This window comes from Nomascus leucogenys, chromosome 24, assembly GCF_006542625.1.
Source record: "Nomascus leucogenys isolate Asia chromosome 24, Asia_NLE_v1, whole genome shotgun sequence".
In the NCBI taxonomy this organism is placed as follows: domain Eukaryota; kingdom Metazoa; phylum Chordata; class Mammalia; order Primates; family Hylobatidae; genus Nomascus; species Nomascus leucogenys.
The window spans coordinates 15636951-15656338 of NC_044404.1; the positions used below are offsets into that span (position 1 = coordinate 15636951).

At 47.6% G+C, this 19388-nt stretch overlaps 1 protein-coding gene across 1 annotated transcript in view; it reads left to right on the forward strand.

Moving 5' to 3' along the window:
* The window catches only part of FHAD1 (forkhead associated phosphopeptide binding domain 1), a 144970-nt gene extending 136508 nt beyond the window's left edge, over positions 1 to 8462 (forward strand). Inside the window, exon 30 of the mRNA XM_030805368.1 lies at positions 7837 to 8462. Coding sequence (XP_030661228.1) covers positions 7837 to 7953 — 117 coding nt within the window. The 3' untranslated portion in view covers positions 7954 to 8462. The remainder of the gene's footprint in view (positions 1 to 7836) is intronic.
* The last annotated feature ends 10926 nt before the right edge of the window (positions 8463 to 19388 follow it).

The following is a 19388-nucleotide window of genomic DNA, read 5'->3' on the forward strand; positions in this document are numbered from 1 at the left end:
CCTGCCTCACCTCCCTCCCTCCCTTCCCTCCCCAGGCCTTGCCCCACCTCCCTCCCTCCCTCCCATCCCCAGCCCCTACCCCACCTGCCTGCAGTTTGAACGGATGACCTAAGAGACAAGCAAGCGTCCAGCCCAGTCCGTTAAGGTGAGAAAGCAGAGGGGATATTCCAGCACAGCTTTAGCTCATGGAGCAACCATCCTAGGCCACTAAGTGACTTGGGGACTTGGAGACAAGATCCTAAGAGAAGAAAGAAGGGAGGAGTGAGGAGCCCCAAGAACCCCTGTCCTAAGAATGAAATGAGGGGGGTGAAAGAAGGTGGGAGTGGTTACAAAATGGAGCCAGGAATGAGGATGAAAGTGCCTTCTACCCCCGCCGAGGGGGAGCCCTATTCGACTCCGACCTTCCTGGCAGCCAACGAGAAATGGGAAACCAACTTGGTCACAGTTCACAGTGTCCATGAGATACAATGGGTGGATGCTCACAAGTGCTCTTAGAACAAAGACCTTGCTGGACTTTCCCCCTAGAGGGGCCGGTGTGTGATGTAAAGAGCAGCATCTTTAAGAACAGCCTTCGTGGGGTGACGTGGGCTGAGCCGTGGCTGAGAACAGCTCTTGAGACAGATCGATGTCATCACATCCCGCTGAATCCAGTAAAGTTCAGTAAAAGCAGATCTGTTTGGGGCTGGGCTCTGCTCTCCAGTGCTCAGGTGTCCACTGAGCAGACTTAATCCAGGGATGGACTTCGGAGCAGTGTTCCACCTGGAGTTCCTGGAGCCCTTGTGCCCCGTGGAAGGGTATGAGTCCCAACACCCTCACATCTTGTTTCCACCAGAGCAGATGTTTTACATACCAAGTTCCTCAAAGGATTTTGTTTGGGTAAAGAATTCTACTGGCACGCCTGTAATCCCAGAATTTTGGGAGGCCAAGACAGCCGGATGGCTTCAGTCCAGGAGTTCAAGACCAGCCTGGGCAACATGGCAAAACCCCGGCTCTACCAAAGCACAAAAAATTAGCCAGGCATGGTGGCGTGCACCTGCAGTCCCAGCTACTCGGGAGGCCGAGGTGGGACAATGTCTTGAGCCCAGGATTTCAAGGTTGTAATGAGCCACATAAGCATGCCGCTGAACTCTAGCCTGAGCAACAGAGCAAGAACCTGTCTCAAAAAAAAAAAAAAAAAAAAAAAAAACCTGCTGGAAAAGAAGAAAGGAGGGAAGAGAGGTTTAAAACCATTGCTTGACAATATCTGAAATGACGACTCTCTGCTGAGTTTGTTCCTGTCACTAACTTTGTGATAAATGTTGAGTGGCTGCAGGCTCCAGGCCTTCCAGAGGGCAACTGTCAGCTAAATACAGGCCACAAGTCTTTGCAGACTGTTGCTTTGGGAGAACAGCGGAGACTTACGAGCACCTATGCCCCTATCCTAAAAGACAGCCTGACTCACTGTCCCCGTGAGTCTGGGGGATGCCAAATGGGGTTGGGTTGCCAAATTTAAAGGAAAAAAATAAAACAAGATACCTAGTTACATTTGAATTTCAGATAAATAACAAATTGTGATTTAGTGTTAAGTATGTTCCAAATATTGCATGGGACATACATATACTTAAAGTATTTGTTTTCATTCTGAAACTCAAATGTAACTGGGTATCCTGTATTTTATCTGGCAACCCACCAGCTCTCCACTGAGCACCAGCTAGATGCCAAGCAGGGCGGCCCTGAGGCCACGTCATAAAACGGCAGCCCCCGGCTATGCCTCATTTGGCCCTTGGAATTTTTTTTGTTTTGGGGGTTTGAAGTATCATTTCAAAATAGGGCACTTTTGGCCAGGCATGGTGGCTCATGCCTGTAATCCCAGCACTTTGGGAGGACGAGGCGGGCTGATCACTTGAGGTCAGGAGTTCCAGACCAGCCTGGCCAACATGGTAAAACTTCATCTCTACTAAAAATACAAAAATTAGCCAGGCGTGGGGGCAGGCGCCTGTAATCCAAGCTACTTGGGAGGCTGAGGCAGGAGAATCGTTTGAATGTGGGAGGCAAAGGTTGCAGTGAGCCGAGATCGTGCCACTGCACTCCAGCCTGGGTGACAGAGCAAGACTCTGTCTCAAAAAAAAAAAAAAAAAAAATTGGCCTGGCACGGTGGCTTACGCCTGTAATCCCAACACTTTGGGAGGCCGAGGTGGGCGGATCACAAGGTCAGGAGATCGAGACCATCCTGACTAACACGGTGGATTCCTGTCTCTACTAAAAATACAAAAAATTAGCCGGGCGTGGTGGCAGGCGCCTGTAGTCCCAGCTACTTGGGAGGCTCAGGCAGGAGAATGGCGTGAACCCGGGAGGCGGAGCTTGCAGTAAGCCAAGATCATGCCACTGCACTCCAGCCTGGGCGACAGAGTGAGACTCTGTCTCAAAAAAAAAAAAAAACACTTTAAGAGAATACTCCAGATTTCTGGCTTCTTTGGGAAACTTGGATCTGCTGGTGACACTAGGCCCACAGTCCCACACGCCACCAGCTTCTATCCCCTTAGAAAGGACCCCTGCCCCTGGGTTTGCTGCCATCTCCATCTCGCCACCTTCTTTGACTTCCTGGCCCCTGTAGGCATGAGGTTGGCGACCCCCGTGGAAGGTTGGGGATCTCTGAGAGGGGGGCCCAGCTCCCTCCCTCCCTGAGGTGTCCCCAGTATCTGGGGCTGCTCTTTCTTCAGGGAACTGTCCCTGAGGTGCCACATCTTGGGGACCCCAGGGTCAGCAACCGTATACCAAACCCCAGGGAAATAGCAAGCTTCAGATTCCAGGTGACGATGGCATTCAAACAGGCCCCCTGAAGGGAGTTCAACCATCATGGACCCCACCATCCCTGAGCCATTGGGATGCCGAGGTGTGAACCACCGGACATCTGCAGCCCCTTCCACCTGCTCTGGGAGGCGCTGCCTCCAGCTAAAACAGACGTGTCCTTCAAGAAGAGCAGTGTTCCTCATAGGCCTTGGGTTGAGCAGCCTCCACCTCTGCTGGAATCTAGAACAGAGACCCCCAAGAGACTCAGCAAGATGGGGCACCGTGGCTCCCAAAAGCTGTGCCCCCTTCTTGTTGAGAAAATGGATTTTTCTCAATTTTCAGATGCTACCCATTTGGTATGCTGTCCCTGGGAAGGCCCAGCATACCAAATGGGTAGCATCTAAAAGTGGAGAAAAATCCATTTTTCTTTGATGCAAAAGGCAAAGAGGAATCTAAACTAAATTTTGTTCTTATTCTTTCTGTATTGAAGAGACGAGTATTTGTAGAGATGGTGAAGAACAGGATGCAGAACTCAAATTCCCAGGTGAGCAGAAAGAGCATCCTCTAGAATTCCCTTTTTTTGTTGATTTGTTTTGTTTTGTTTTGCTTGAGACAGAGTCTCACCCTGTTGCCCGGGCTAGAGTGCAGTGGCTAGAGCTCGGCTCACTGCAACCTCCGCCTCCCAGGATCAAGCAATTCTCCTGCCTCAGCCTTCTGAGTAGCTGGGACTACAGGCGCATGCCATCATGCCTGGCTAATTTTTTTTTATATTTTTAGTAGAGACAGGGTTTCACTGTGTTAGCCAGGATAGTCTCAATCTTCTGACCTCGTAATCTGCCTGCCTCGGCATCTCAAAGCACTGGGATTACAGGAGTGAGCCACCGCACCCGGCTGAATACTCTTTTTTAATCAAGTCTATAAAATCTTAAACATGTTGAATCATTGCCATTCACAAATCAGCCCTGGAACTGGAATTGATCCAATCCACACTCCTGCTTTGCAGAAAGTAGAGGCAAGCTATCAGGAAGCTTGAAAGCAAAACACATTTTGGTTGAATAAGAAAGGCTTATTTAACAAGTTTGATAAAAGGCCACAGTTATTCTGAGACAACAAAATTATCATTGGAAAAACTGAAGATATTCTATGCAAGGGACATTTTTGGAAAATAGAAGCCTCTTCTTAACTGACATCATTGTCCCAAGACTACTAGAAGGTGGCTGCTGCTCTGGGTGTTAGGAGGGTAGAGAGTGTCCCCAGGGTCCCCAGGTTCAAGCGATTCTCCTGCCTCAACCTCCCGAGTAGCTGGGACTACAGGTGTGCACCACCACGCCCGGCTAATTTTTGTATTTTCAGTAGAGATGGGGTTTCACTATATTGCCCAGGGTAGTCTGGAACTCCTGACCTCAGGTCCAATCTCCCAAAGTGGAGGGATTACAGGCGTGAGCCCCCGCGCCTGGCCAAAAATTCATTCTTTTTATGTATAAAGCGATGGACATAGCTACATAGATGTGGACACACACACACACACACACACACTGCTATCTGTAAAAGGGTGAGGGGCTAGGAAAAAAACCTCTAAGAATTCTCAGAGGGCAAGGTTGATAGTGAAAGAAAGGTTGAGAAACACAGAGTTAGACCAATGAAGACAAAGATCCCTGCCTGCCTGGCTTACAGTCTTGGGCTTTGTTTTTTTTTTTTTTGAGACTGGGTCTTGCCCTGTGGTCCAGGCTGTAGTGTAGTGGCACAATCTCAGTTCACTGCAACCTCCACTTCCCAGGCTCAAGTGATCCTCCTGCCTCAGCCTCCCAAAGTGCTGGGATTTCAGGCATGAGCCACTGCCCCGGCCTCTTTTTTTTTTTTTTTTAAGTAAATACACATAATGATTAAATAATAACTTTGTGCCCAGTGTTTGGAGGACAAAGGCCCCTGGACTGAGCTGAGCATATTTCACACGGACCCTTTCATGCCCAGTCCAAGCTCCAGGAGAGGCCTCCCTGAGGACCGGATGTTTAAACTCAGACATGAGGTTGTGTGGGAGTGGGCAGGGGGCTTCCTAGAGCCGAGGCTTGCAGTTTCCTGAAGCAGCCACCCCAGGATGGCCTAAGTTCATTCACACCTGGGTGTGGCTATTTAAATGACCGGCTTCTACCCCTGCCTTTTCATTGTAAGGGTGAGGCACGTGGTTCCAAATATCTCAAGTGGAATCTGTGCATTTCACATTCTCCATTCCCAGGTCAGCGGTCCTGGCTGCCTTCTACTGCCCCATCCCTTGTTGCTTCATAAAGAGAACAAAGCCCCTTCCGTGGTGCTTCCCATCCCATGCTCCTGGCAGCCCTGCGGCTGGGGACCCGGGGACCTGGGACTCTTTAACAAACTCCCTGGCTCCAACTCTGACAGCCAACTCCACGCCAGCTCAGGGCACTGGCATTTGGAAACCATCCACAGTCAGCAATTTTATTGAAAATCAAATGAAAAGGAATATACAGTAAGGGTTGTTTAGGGGGGAAGGCTTTTGAGTTTGCCATCTGTTTTCTTTTCCCCTGGGCATTTGGACCAATGTTTACTTTGTGGGCTAGTATGGGACTGACTTACCCTTTCTTGCCCTGAAACAATCTTGAATGCAGAGTCTCAAAACACATTTGAGGCTCCCGTCAGCCACTGTCATGGGCCTCAGGAGGTGATTCTTAAATCCATCTTAAGGTGAAAAGAGCTTAAGCGATGGTCCTAACAGACCCTTCCATTGAAATCCTCCCAGAATCTCCTTTCTGCCCTCTGAGGAAGGCAGGATTGATATTCATCCCTATTTGGCAGATGAGGAAACTGAGGGTCACATAGCGAGTGGCAGAGCTGAAACACGACTGGCCACCCAGCCCTCTTGCCCCAGGTGTGTGTGCAGCCTGAAGGCTGGTGGCAAAGCTTTGCGGGAACAGAGTTGGCAAGGTAAATCCTGTTGGAAAGAAACTTGCAAGCCACAGTATTATCCACAGTGTGTCCAGAATTGTTTGCGAGAGAGGTCTTGGGTTGCAGCTAACAAAAACCTACTCAGAAAGGGGGCAGGGCGGGGGGCTTTTATAAAGATACAGAAATGAATGCCTTATAAAAGCTATGGGTGAGAACTAGGAGAATAGCCCAGGCATTGTCTCTCTCGTGCATGCACACACTCGGGCACACCCACGTCTCCGTGTCATTTCTCTGCCCCTCTCCATACCTCTGCTGATTTCCTCTTTCTCCAGTCACGTGACAGGAAGGGACAACCTTACAGTCCCTCAGTTCAAAGGGCCAGCCCAGGGAGCGAGTGGCATCTCACAGCCCATTACCCCAACTCCTAGGAGTGGGCATCGGAAAAGCCCAGCTGTGCCAAGTGTCCAACAAATACGGCCTGGGAGTGGGGTCATGCACACGGCCACCAGGACACCCACTCCTTCAAGCTGGGAAGTGCTCAAGGGGTTAAACAGAGCCCCTTAAATATACTTCGCTTTCTCCTTCTAAGCCAAGCTTGTCCAGCCCGCAGCCCAGGATAGCTTTGAATGCAGCCCAACACAAATTGGTAAACTTTCTTAAAACATTATGGGATAATTTTTTTTTTAGCTTATCAGCTACCATTAGTGTATTTTACATGTGGCCCAAGACTATTCTTCTTCCAATGTGGTCCAGGGAAGCCAAAAGATTGGACACCCAGTTCTAAGCCATCGGAGACTTTAGACACAGTCAATTCAGTAACAGCTTTTCAGGAGAAACACCATCACAACGAATGTGCTTACCATAAGAACCTCCTGGTTTCAAACTAAAAAATATGTAAATGGACCAGGCTTGGTGGCTCACGCCTGTAATCCCAGCACTTTGGGAGGCCAAGGAAGGCAGATCACTTGAGCCCAGGAATTCGAGACCAGCCTGGGCAACATGGCAAAACCCCATGTCTACAAAAAACAAAATAAAATAAAATAATTAGTTGGGCATAGTGGTGCACACCTATAGTCCCAGCTTACTGGGGAGGCTGAGGTTGGAGGATCACCTGAGCCTGAGGAGGTAGAGGCTGCAGTGAGCAGGGATTGCTCCACAGCACTCCAGCCTGGGCAACAGAGTGAGACCCCATATCAAGAAAAAAAAAAGAAAATAGAGAAAGGGAAAGCAATATCTGTATACCTGGAAGGGTGCACCCCAAAACCTTACTAAGGCTCATCTTTGAGTAATGTGATAATGATAAATCATTTTATCTCTTTTTCGCTCATATATATGTGTGTGTATATATATATATCTTTTACAACAAACATTTTATTTTGTGTACAAAAAAATAACCAGCCAGGTGCAGTGGCTCATGCCTGTAATCCTAGCACTTTGGGAGGCCAAGGCGAGCAGATCACTTGAGGCCAGGAGTTCGAGACCAACCTGACCAACATGGTGAAACCCCCATCTCTACTAAAAATACAAAACTTAGCCAGGTGTGGCAGCATGTGCCTGTAGTCGCAGCTGCTTGGGAGGCTGAGGCAGGAGAATCACTTGAATCCAGGAGGTGGAGGTTGCAGTGAGCAGAGATCACGCCACTGCACTCCAGCCTGGGCCACAGAACAAGACTCTGTCTCAAAAAATAATAATAAGTAAATAAGTACAATACAATAAAATACATGGGAAGTGTCTAGTCCTCCTCATGTTAAAAATAATTAAATAAGGCCGGGCGCAGTGGCGCAAGCCTGTAATCCCAGCACTTTGGGAGGCCAAGGGGGGCAGATCATGAGGTCAGGAGATCAAGACCATCCTGGCTAACACAGTGAAACCCCATCTCTACTAAAAAAAAAAATACAAAAAAATTAGCTGGACGTGGTGGCAGGCGCCTGTAGTCCCAGCTTCTCAGGAGGCTGAGGCAGGAGAATGGCGTGAACCTGGGAGGCAGAGCTTGCAGTGAGCCGAGATCACACCACTGCACTCTAGCCTGGGCGACAGAGCAAGACTCCGTCTCAAAAAAAAAAAAAAAAAACTTAAATAAAATAAAAAATAACAAAACCACTTGAGTGGAACAATTGGAGTCTTGCTACAATGGAGTTTGTCTGTTTTTTCTCTTGCTTGTTAAAGGTTGGAACCAGAAAAGCCTCCCTAAAGATGGACCAAGAAAGAGAGATGCTGAGAAAAGAGACCTCCAGCAAGTCCAGCCAGAGCCTTTTGCATTCTAAGCCCGGTGGAAAGTATTAGAGAAACCTCGTCCCACCAGGCCTCGTGTGATCCTCTGTGAGTTCATGTGACTGTTCTGTGTCATCTGTGTCAAAATACTGAGTTGCTTTTGTAGGACTTTAAAGATTGTTACCCTAGTGTTTCGCTTTCTAGACCAGTATTTTGAACAATATTATATTTTGGAGTGTGTGGGGAGAAGGGTTCTTTTTTTAAAATACCTATGAATGTACACGAACTCAGGTATATGAAGAATAGAAGTGTGTAACCCAGATGTCCAGGCCTGGTAGATAGAATTATGTGGTTCCACACTGGGTCATGATGTTCCCAAATATCAAACCTCCTAAGACTTCCAACAGACTCACACTTGAGAAAACCTGAGACTTGTACTGGAGCCTCAGGGCAGAATTGTAACGTTGGAGCTCTCAGGGCCTTGGGATAGTGAATTCAAATCTCAGTTATGGCCTGGCAGGATGGCTCACGCCTGTAATTTCAGCACTTTGGGAGGCCAAGGCAGGCGGATTACAAGGTCAGCAGTTTGAGACCAGCCTGGCAAACATCGTGAATCCCTGTCTCTACTAAAAATACAAAAATTAGCCAGGTGTGGTGGCACACGCCTGTAGTCCCAGCTACTCAGGAGGCTGAGACGGGAGAATCACTTGAACCCAGGAGGCAGAGGTTGCAGTGAGCCAAGACAGGAGAATCACTTGAACCCGGGAGGCAGAGGTTGCAGTGAGCCAAGACCACACCATTGCACTCCAGCCTGAGTAACAGAGTGAGACTCCGTCTAAAAAAAAAAAAAAAAAAAAAAAATGGCCAGGCCTGTAATTCCAGCTACTCGGGAGGCTGAGGCAGGAGAATCAGTTCAACGCGGGAGGTGGTGATTGCAGTGAGCCAAGATCACACAATTGCACTCTAGCCTGAGTGACCGAGCAAGACTCCATCTCAAAAAAAAAAAAAAACTCAGTTTATTGTAATAAATTTAGAACACCAATCAGTTTTATTGCTTCTGTAATAATGACTAACATCTATATAGCACTCTACAATTTTCAAAACACATCTCATTTAATCCTCCCCCAGCCCCTGGGAGGTAAATAGTATTACATTCTCCATTTGACAGATGAAGAAGCTGAGGCCCTGAGAAGTTACATGGCCTGCCTAAAATCACACAGCTAGTCAACTCAAGAGTTGGGTCTTGAACCCAGGTTTCTAATTCCATCTCATACTGTCCATTCTGATACACCAGATGGCCTAGTTGTTACAGTCCCAGGCCACAAGGACAGACCAAGTCCCTAGTCACCAAAGAGCACACACTGCCTAGGTACACACATTCCTGTTCCACAGTGCTTGGAGAGACCCCCCATTTTCCTTGCTGTACTCTCTGCTCCTTCCAAGTTCTGCCTTCTCTCCATCTATCCACCCCCTCACTGCCATTCTTGTGTGGCCAAGCAGCCAAAAAAAAAAAAAGGAAGAGCCAGAAATCATGAATACTTTTTTTTTTTTTTTTGAGATGGAGTTTCGCTCTGGTGGCCCAGGCTGGAGTGCAATGGCGCGATCTCCACTCACTGCAACCTCCACCTCCCAGGTTCAAGTGATTCTCCAGCTTCAGCCTCCTGAGTAGCTGGGATTATAGGCAGCCGCCACCACACCCTGCTAATTTTTTGTGTTTTTAGTAGAGATGGGGTTTCGCCATGTTGGCCAGGTTGATCTAGAACTCTTGACCTCAGGTGATCCACCCATCTTGGCCTCCCAAAGTGATGGGATTACAGGCATGAGCTACTGTGCCCAGCCTACTTTATTTTTAAAAAGCCACAGTAAAAATTTTTTTATATTTTAAAACCAAATATATTCTTTAAACCCATTAAACCTGGGGGAAATAGGACAAACTCTTTGTGCAATATTCCACTGGAGGCACATCTTACACATGGTTAGGATCTAAAGCCAGTGAGAGGCCAGGCATGGTGGCTCACACCTGTAATCCTAACACTTTGAGAGGCTGAGGCAGGAGGATTGCTTGAGCCTAGGAGTTCCAGATCAGCCTGGACAACATAGTGAGACCCTGTCTCTACAAGAAACTTAAGAATTAGCTGGTGTGGTGGCGTGTGCCAGTAGTCACAACTATTTGGGAGGCTGTGCTGGGAGGATTGCTTGAGCCCAGGAGGTTGAGGCTGCAGTGAGCTATGACTGTACCACTGCATTCCAGCCTGGGCAACAGAGCAACACCTTGTCTCAAACAAAAAATAAAGTCAGTAAGAAAGGAGAGTGTAACTTGACTTTACAAATACTCTAGAAAATCTCAGAAATGTTCAAAAACCTAATACATTAAAGAACCTGGTATTAGACTGTACCATATCCCCAAATATAGAGCTGAGAATCTTGATGCAGTTCCAGGACTAGAGCAGACATTTCCCCACTTGTGTTCAGGGAAACAAAGCCAGCCTTCAGAAAAAAGGAGGCTGGAATAGATATGCAACAAGGAGAGACAAAAAACCCACAAAACCCCACAGAGGCAGTGCAGCAGATACTACAGCTGCTCAGCAGATACTAAGTCTACTTAGTCATTGCTCAGCCATCACTTTCCTCTACCATATAGGCTCAAAGCTAATCGTCATGATTTTCCCGGCTCCCTTGCAGCTAGGACGGGCCATGTTGGACCGATCTGGCTAATGACATATAAGGAAAAGCCCCTGTGGAGGGCTTCCCTTCCAGCTTCTCTAGAAGAAAGCATTCACCCTTGTACCTTTGTCTTGTCTCCTTTCTCACTCCTGGAGCTCAGTCCAGAAGCTGGAGCAGCCACCTTGGCATCAGCAGACACCAGCAGTAGGCCAAAGGATAGTGGAGTGGAGGGATGAGAAGGCCCAGGTGAGCCTTCTCTGAGAATTGCTGAGCTCTGAACCATGAATGAACTGCCTACCTCTATACTTCCTGTTGTATAGGACAATTAAATCCCTATCTATTTAAACCACTGTAGTCAGGTCTATGTATTTGTGCTGTGGAACAAACCACCCAAACTTAGTGACTTAAAATGACAAATATTTATTATTTCTTTTGATTCCATGGATCAAGCTGCACGCTTTTCCTGTCTGGACTGTCTTGGCTGGGGCTGGATAGTTTAGAATGGCCTCTTTCATACACCTGGCCTTGGCAGGCAAGTTGGGTTAGGGCAGTAGTTCTCAACAAGGAGCAATTTTGTCCCCCAAGAGAATTTTGGCCATGTCTGGACATAATTTTAGTTGTCACAACGAAGGAAGTGCAGGTGCCCTTCTAGAGGTACAGGCCAAAGGTGCTGCTAAACATTCTACAATGGACAAAAGAACTCCCCACAACAAAGAATTATTTGATCTAAAATGTCAGTAGCACTGAGGTTGAGAAACCTGGTCTAGAGAGGCCTTCCACTGCCACGCTTTGTCTCTGCTCAGCAGGCCCACTCATCCTTCAGCCGACTGGACTAGGCTCGTTCACATGTGGTGGCCACAGGTTCCCAAGAACAGCAGGTGAGAACAAGCCCCAATGCACAAGCACTTTTCAAGTCTCTACTTGCCTTATGTTTGTTAATATCCCATCAGTTAAAGCCAGAGTCTGTGTGGGAGGAGCTCCAGATTTTTACAATCTACTCACATTGGGTTTTTTGCTATTTGAAGCTGAATACATTCCCAGCTGACCCAGAAGAAAGTTACCTTGATTCCCAATGACTTTCTGATTCCCAGTTCCCTTCTTTGTGAAGGCCAGTTCCAGTGCCTGCCGTTGGGTTCCACTAGGACCCTTTGTATCACTCAAGATCCCTTGGTTGTAAATAACAGATACCTCCTGTGGCTGACTTAAACAGAAAGAGAGTTTACTGGGAGGAAATGAGGAAGGTCAGAGAATCAGTGGCTAAGCAAAGCTGAAGAGTCAGGCTTAGACATCAGGAGCTGGCTTTTCCCTATAGATGCCCTCTTTTCGCTTTAGCTGGTTTGAGTTTCTGTTCATTGCAACCAAATGGGCATTTACTACAATGCTCTGCTACACACACTGACTACTGATTCTGAGAAGCTACCAGCAGTCTTTCCCCTGGGGGTCGCACAATGAGGTACCTGGATACCCAAACCTCCCAACCTTCTTCTGATCTCTCAAGAAGCTAAGACACACAACTTCCTTCCGCCCTTGCCAGTGGGAGCCCATGTGGATCCATGGATTCGTGACTTTGCAGATAAGGTGCCCTTCTCTTGAAACTTGGCAGCGTCACCATCGCCTGCTGTTGTAGAAACCAAAGTCATGAAATGTCTGGAGGGAAAAAATAGCTTCCAGATCTGCATTCCAAAGTGTGCTCCTGGTAAGTGGAGTGGTTCCCAATTTTTTAGGGACTTAGGAATGAAAGCAATCCACTAAGGATGTGAGGAAACCTAAACCTGATAATGCTAATGCATGCCTCTTTTCCATGCTGAGGCCTCCTAAAGCAGGACGGAGGGCACCAGTGAGGCTATTTCAGCTCATCAGCTTGGCCTCATTTCCATCAGGTGCGCTGCTTGCATCTGTCTGCTCAGTGTCCCAGGTTATTTTGGGCCAATTCATGACCTTATGCGCCTGCTTTTGTTTTTAAACATTTTTCTTTGCCCATCTGTTGCCCAGGAATCCTTTTGCAATGCCTCCGTCCAGTTGGGGGAAGCATTAGCAGGTCCTTGTTTTGAGTTTCCTGTCATCTTTAGCAAACTGTTTTCCTTTCTAAGACCCAAAAATATTGGAGGCAGAAACTTTATCTTCTGGCTAACTGTGGTCTTATCATCAGAGAGTATGGTTTTACAGTTAAACAACCAGCCTTCATCCATTCAGCCAGTAGACACTGGGGGCCTACTATGGGCCAGGCTCTGATGCTACCATGTTAGTTAGACCTCAAGGCCTTGACCTTTACTCCTTTTCAAATTCTGATCCACTGCTTTAACTGAAAAGGAAGCTGGAATCATTAATTTACTGGGTATGTTGCATAGGAGCACTTACTTTTGACGTCCAAATATCTTGTTGGCTATATATGGGATTACTGCTGGGCATTCTTTAAAGAGAGCGGCATGCAGCAATGACCCGCTTGCTGGGAGTTTCTTTGGACCTTTCATCAGTTGAAATATAATAGCTAATAATAGTAACTACTTTGTATAGAGTCCTTCCTAGCCATGAGACACTATGCAAAGTGTGGTCCAGACAATATCCCACTTCATCCCCACCATGTCATTACTCCTGTTATACCTGTGAAAGTGATGAGCCCAGACTAGGTAAGTAACTTGTCCAAGGTCACAGAGCAAGTGTTGGAGCCCAGACTTTATACCCACAACTGCTTAATATAGCACTTTCCTCAGGGAAGTGCAGGAACCAGCTGGTTGTCTACTAATGAATGAGGACAGGATGACAGACTCTTTCTGTAAAGGGCCAAATAGCAAATCCTTTCTTCTGTAAAGGGCTCTATTGACCATAGGTGTCTTATCACCACCACTCAACTCTAGCAGTGCAGCATGATACATAAATGAATGAGCATGGCCATGTTTCAATAAAACTTTATTTATAAAAATAGGAAGTGGGCCAGATTTGCCAACCCCTGTGTTAAACTGTCACCCAGAGTAGATTATTAGGATATGCATAGCTGTTGCCTGCCATGTGACAACCTAGAAGCCAGATTATTGTCATCTTCATCATTGAGACCTTTTTGAGTTTTACTATGTGCCATGCACTGCAGTAAACACTTTCCATAAATTTTCTCATTGAATCCTCTCAAGCACTCCAGGAAGAGATAGGAGTGCTTGAGAGGATCCCATTTTATAGACAATGAAACTGAGGCCAGAAAGGTAATTTGGCCAAGGTCACCCTGGGATTTCCAAACCCACCTCCTAACCATTACACCACTTTGAATATGGAAAAAAAAGAACACCATTCAATGTGCTTTTTCCTGTTCTCTCAATCAACATAAAAAACAATCAACACAGACAGAAGATGCTGTGACCACATGTGGAGGGAGACTTCTCTCCACCACAAAGCAAGCAATGAGCTCTGCAGCAGACACTAGCCGGGTGTCCGCCAATTCAATTCCATTGCTATCTACCTGGAGATAGCATCAGATCCCACAGGCTGGGGGCTCAGTCCCCAAGACTTGCCCACTTCAGACACCAGTCACAAGTCCAGGACTCTGGAACTTCTGACCGACAGGCTTCAAGTTGGGGTTCCCATGACCCTTCTGTGGATTTCATTAATTTGCTAGAGCAGCTCACAGAAGTCAGAGTAACACATTTACTGATTGGTTGTTTATAAAAGAAACTATAAAGGATACAGGCTGGACACAGTGGCTCATGCCTGTAATCCCAGCACTTTGGGAGGCTGAGATGGGTGGATCACCTGAGGTCAGGAGTTCAAGACTAGCCTGGCCAACACGGTGAAACCCCATCTCTACTAAAAATACAAAAATTAGCCAGGGATGGTGGCAGGTGCCTGTAATCCCAACTACTCAGGAGGCTCAGGCAAGAGAATCGCTTGAACTCGGGAGGCGGAGGTTGCAGTGGGCCAAGATCGTGCACAATTGCACTCCAGCCTGGACGACAAGAGCGAGACTCCGTCTCAAAAACAATAAAATAAGATAAAGGATGCAGATGAAGGAATGCATAGGACAAGGTATGGGGGAAGGGGTGGAGCTTCCACACCCTCCCTGGCACGCCACCCTCCAGGAACCTCCACCTGCTCAGCTGTCCGGAAGCTCCTGAACCCTGTCCTCTCAGGCCTGTTATGGAAACTTCATTGGATAAGCATGACTGAAGCATGGGCAACTGTGTCAAAATGGGATTGGACAAAAAGAGATGTAAACCCGGCAAGGCCGGTCTGTTCCGCTTCCTCTCTGCTTCTGTGCAGCATTCCTTCCTCCAGGGTATCCGGCAGGACCCTCTCTGCAATGAGATTACACCCAGAATCAGATTAGAGTCCTGCTGTGGGCAGGTGAAAGGAGGGTAGAAGAATGTCAGGGAGGGAGATCGTGTTTACTGTAACAAGGGCCATGGGAGTTATAAACCAGGAACCGTGGACAAAAAATACAGGCTTGGTGCAGTGGCTCACGCCTGTAATCCCAGTACTGATGGAGGCCGAGGCAGGAGGATTGCCTAAACCCAGGAGTTTGAGACCAGCCTGGGCAACATAGTGAGACCCAGTCTCTACAAAAAAATTTGAAAAATTAGCCAGGTGGTGCATGCCTGTAGTTACAGCTACTCAGGAAAGCTGAGGTGAGAGGATCGCTTGAAACTGGGAGTTTGAGGCTGCAGTGAGCCGTATTCTTAGCACTGCACTCCAGTCTGGGTGACAGAGTGAGACCTGTCCCAAAAACAACAATAACAAAAACTATATATATAAAATATCACAATCACACTGCCTTTTGTCATCAGAGAGATGCATCTGCACACTAGGGAACATTGTCATTGGGTCTAAAAGACCTGCTTCTCCTGGACTGAGCCTCAGAAGACAACACCTTCATGGTATGTTCCCTTCCCTTAGGCATGCTGCTTTCATAGCCCCCCCCGAGAATCACCTGCTTTCTTTAGTTAATACCTTAGGTCAACCAGGCATGGTGGCTCACGCCTGTAATCCCCACACTTTGGGAGGCCGAGGCGGGCAGATCGCTTGAGCCCAGGAGTTGAAGACCAGCCTGAGCAACATTGTGAAACTCCACCTCTACAAAAAAATACAAAAATTAACTGGATGTGGTGGTGCACACCTGTAGTCCCAGCTACTACTAAGGAGGCTGAGGTGGGAGGATTGCTTAAGCCTGGGAGGTTGAGACTGCAGTAAGCAGTGAATATGCCACTGCACTCCAGCCTGGGTGACAGAGAGAGACCCCTGTCTCAAAAAACAAACAAAAATACCTTAAGTCAGGTGTCCCTGGGCTAGGCACCATGCTATTTTTTCTGACTGGTTTTGCCTATCTCTGCACTGGTCCATTATGTGTTGGTTTTATGATGTCCCTGTCTGTTTCCCAGGCTCTGGGGTGTCCTCACGGTGGCCACATGCAGTGTTTACCTGTACCTTCCATCTGTTCCCTCTGCCTGTCTGCTAAGCAGAGAGCTGCTTAAATGACCTCTGGGCCAAAGTGATGGCTGAGGACCAGCAGGTCACCCAGCCCCAACCCCTATCTGATGCCGCTGATGCTGTCCTCAGGGAAAACAGGAGACAGACACTTGAGAGGCTTGTTTTTGAAGAGCTCCTGTTAACTTTTGTGTTAAGTCATGTGGGTGCACAGAGGTGTCACTTTAGCAGCTTCTCTTTCTTGGCAGTGACCTTGAGACCTGAAACTGGGTCACCGGATGCTCTGGAGGGGACACAGAAAACACCCAATCTGTCCCCAGTCCTCAGGCAGAGCAGTCCCTCATGCATTCATTCAACAACTATTTCTACAGCACTCAGGCCAGGTATCCTGATGTGGGTGCTGAAGATCCAAAGGTGAAGCAGACAGGTCCCTTCCCCCAGGAGGTTGTGTTGGGAGTAACAGATATTTTATTAACACTTCGCTATGGAAAATAATTGCTGGGTCCCAACCAGAGCAGAGTTTAGCTGGAAGAGTGGTAGCCCCTCTCCATCAGTCGCCTAGTATGCGGTCCCATAAATATCACACTTCAAAATGACTATTCCAACTCTCACCTCCCTGTCCCCCAGCTTGCCTACAACCAGGAGAATTCCAGGACCAGTGCCCAGTGCCCAGTGCCCAGCACATTTAATAAGTATGTCCGGATTGCCTGGCTGTTGCTGCACACCGCTTTCACAAAGTAGCTGTTGCAAGTATAAAAATCGAAGCCAGCTGCCCATATTATTCCTATCTTTGGAAGGGTCCCAGGAGAGCACTGTGGACGCAGCATTGCTGGATTTTAAGGTATCTCCCAGACATGCGCACAAACACAAAAACACTTTTTGGGAGTTTAAAACAGAGCTAAGGCTAGGGCCCATCAGGGTGTTAAACTTGCACACCGAATTGCCTGTGGCTTAGAAGCCAAAAACACGCCGAGGTGGACACCTGCAGCTCATTTGAAGGATCAGTCGTCTTGGTTTTCAAGTAGATTCACAGTGTCTAAGATAACCACGAAAAGAGAGCTGGAGGACCGGGTGCAGTTCACGCCTGTAATCCCAGCACTTTGGGAGGCCAAGGCAGGTGGATCATGAGGTCAGGAGTTCAAGACCATCCTGGCTAACACGGTGAAACTACGTCTCTACTAAAAATACAAAAAATTAGCCGGGTGTGGTGCCAGATGCCTGTAGTCCCAGTTACTTGGGAGGCTGAGGCGGGAGAATGGCGTGAACCCGGGAGGTGGAGGTTGAAGTGAGCTGAGATCGCACCACTGCTCTCCAGCCTGGGCAGCAGAGCAAGACTCCATTTCAAAAAAAAAAAAAAAAAAAAGGGCTGGATAGATAAGCTACTTTCTAATAACCTGCAAATGGGTCTACCTTCAGCTGTCGACCCATCGTCACTGGCTTTTTCTCCTGCCTCTTTGCCCCCGCTCAGTGGTCTCATAAATGCCTGACATCAGCGCCTCTCCCCATTACACCTTGTGCATGGCTTCCAGATCTTGCAAGAGATGAGAAAGCTTCTCAGGCCAAATCAGGCTGTGATCCTGTGCTGCTCTCACTCCAGTTGCCCCAAATGAATATTGGTGCTGCCCCTGAACTTTGATCTCTGTGCATCTTTCTCCATCCATCAAGGGTTTCCTGATGACTGTGGAGTGTTTGTAAGCTGGTATTTGTAAAGTGCTAAGGGAGCCCTGCATTTTGTGAGCCAACTTCATCTCCGCCGTCTCCCGAATCCTTTCCTGTTTTCCCAGCATCTCCAGCTGGAGGGACCACACAGTTCTGTCAGGCTCCAGAGCGTCCCCAGTGCTATCTCCCCATCACCCAAGAGCTCTCCCCAACTTTCTCCCCTTCTTGTTCCCCCCCCGCCCCTTTTTCAAAGTTCTGTTGTTTTTCTTACTATCACTTCACCCCTCCCCAAAAGACAGTTATACAAGGAGACGTGGGAGGAAGCGAAGAAACATAAGTAATGATGACTAAGTCAGCCTGGCTCCCTTGCCACTGGAATATTGTCAGAATTGGCCGGCTCGCCCTTGCCTCTGTAAAAAGCCTTTGCCAAGGGTGTGATTTTTCCTGAAGATCATTCTTTCCACATGACCAAATGCTTAGTGTGTCACCAGTCCAGATCATTTCTTTCTGCCAGAATCTATGCTTGGGGCACAAAACTCAGGGTCATGCACAAGTGATTTCCCCTAATCAAGAGGCAAGTGATATTTCCTGGAAGTTTCACCTCCAATCAGGGCTCATCGGCTTCCTCTGCTTTTCCTTCCATCACTGCTTCTTTGATTCCTGAAAAAGTGCTTTTCTTGAAGCCCAGTGACCAATGACCAATGACGAAAAAAACTTGGAGTAAAAGGCAGCCCCAGCGTCCATCTCTGGCCCAGGCCCAAGGTCTCTGAAATGGGGCCACAGTACTGGGCAGCTTGAGGTCTCACCCTGTTGTCACAGTCTCAGAGCTCTGCAAACCCCAAAAACCTGTGAGAAAAATCAACCCAAGAGGTGTTAAAAGGACTTGCCCATCTGGGCAGCATTTCCTGAGCTCTGCCTGAGTTTAACAGTTGTAAGGCTCCGGCGTTCAGCAGCCCTCCTGCAAGATGCTATAGGTAATGAGCAGGAATTCCCCTAACCTGTGTGTCATGGAATGCACCCTCCCTCCCAAGAGCTGTGTCCACACAAAGCCAACCGGGTAACTGACCAGAGAGCTTACTACGCACAGGCAGTCCACATAATTCAAACCCCAACCCCAGTTTTCTCACATATATATGTAAGTTGTTTTGCAAGAAGGCAAAACCCTCACATTATCTCCTCACTGTGAAGTTTGCACCCACGTCAAGCAGATGCAAACAATTTCATAAAACGGCAACCCAGTTTTATGCAGAACCATTGGAAATCATAAACTGGAGTAAACCGAGGCTCACTAGAGTCTTGAAAGTAATTAGCTGCTTTGTGAGGAAGACTAAGAATTCAACAAACTTAAGCATCTACAAACATCATCTGCAGACATCATCTTAAACATTTTAATCTGCATCCTGTCCCCAGTCCTTTACATTCCTTAAATAACTATTTTACTTCTGTTGAGTCCTTCAGGGCTGCATATGGGAGACATGAAAGCCTGTCTTTTGCAAGTAGCTGGACCAAACTGCCCAAAACTAAGAGAAACTTAATTCTGAGATTTAAAAAAAAAAAAAATCATTTTAGCTGAGCATCTTTATTGGACTCAAAAACAATTTCATAAACAAGTAAATGAGAACTTCACATTTTCTGAACCTTGAAGGTTTTTTGCTCAATTTCATTCTTTTTTTTTTTTTTTGAGACGGATTCTCGCTCTGTCGCCCAGGCTGGAGTGCAGTGGCGCAATCTCCGCTCACTGCAAGCTCCGCCTCCCGGGTTCACGCCATTCTCCTGCC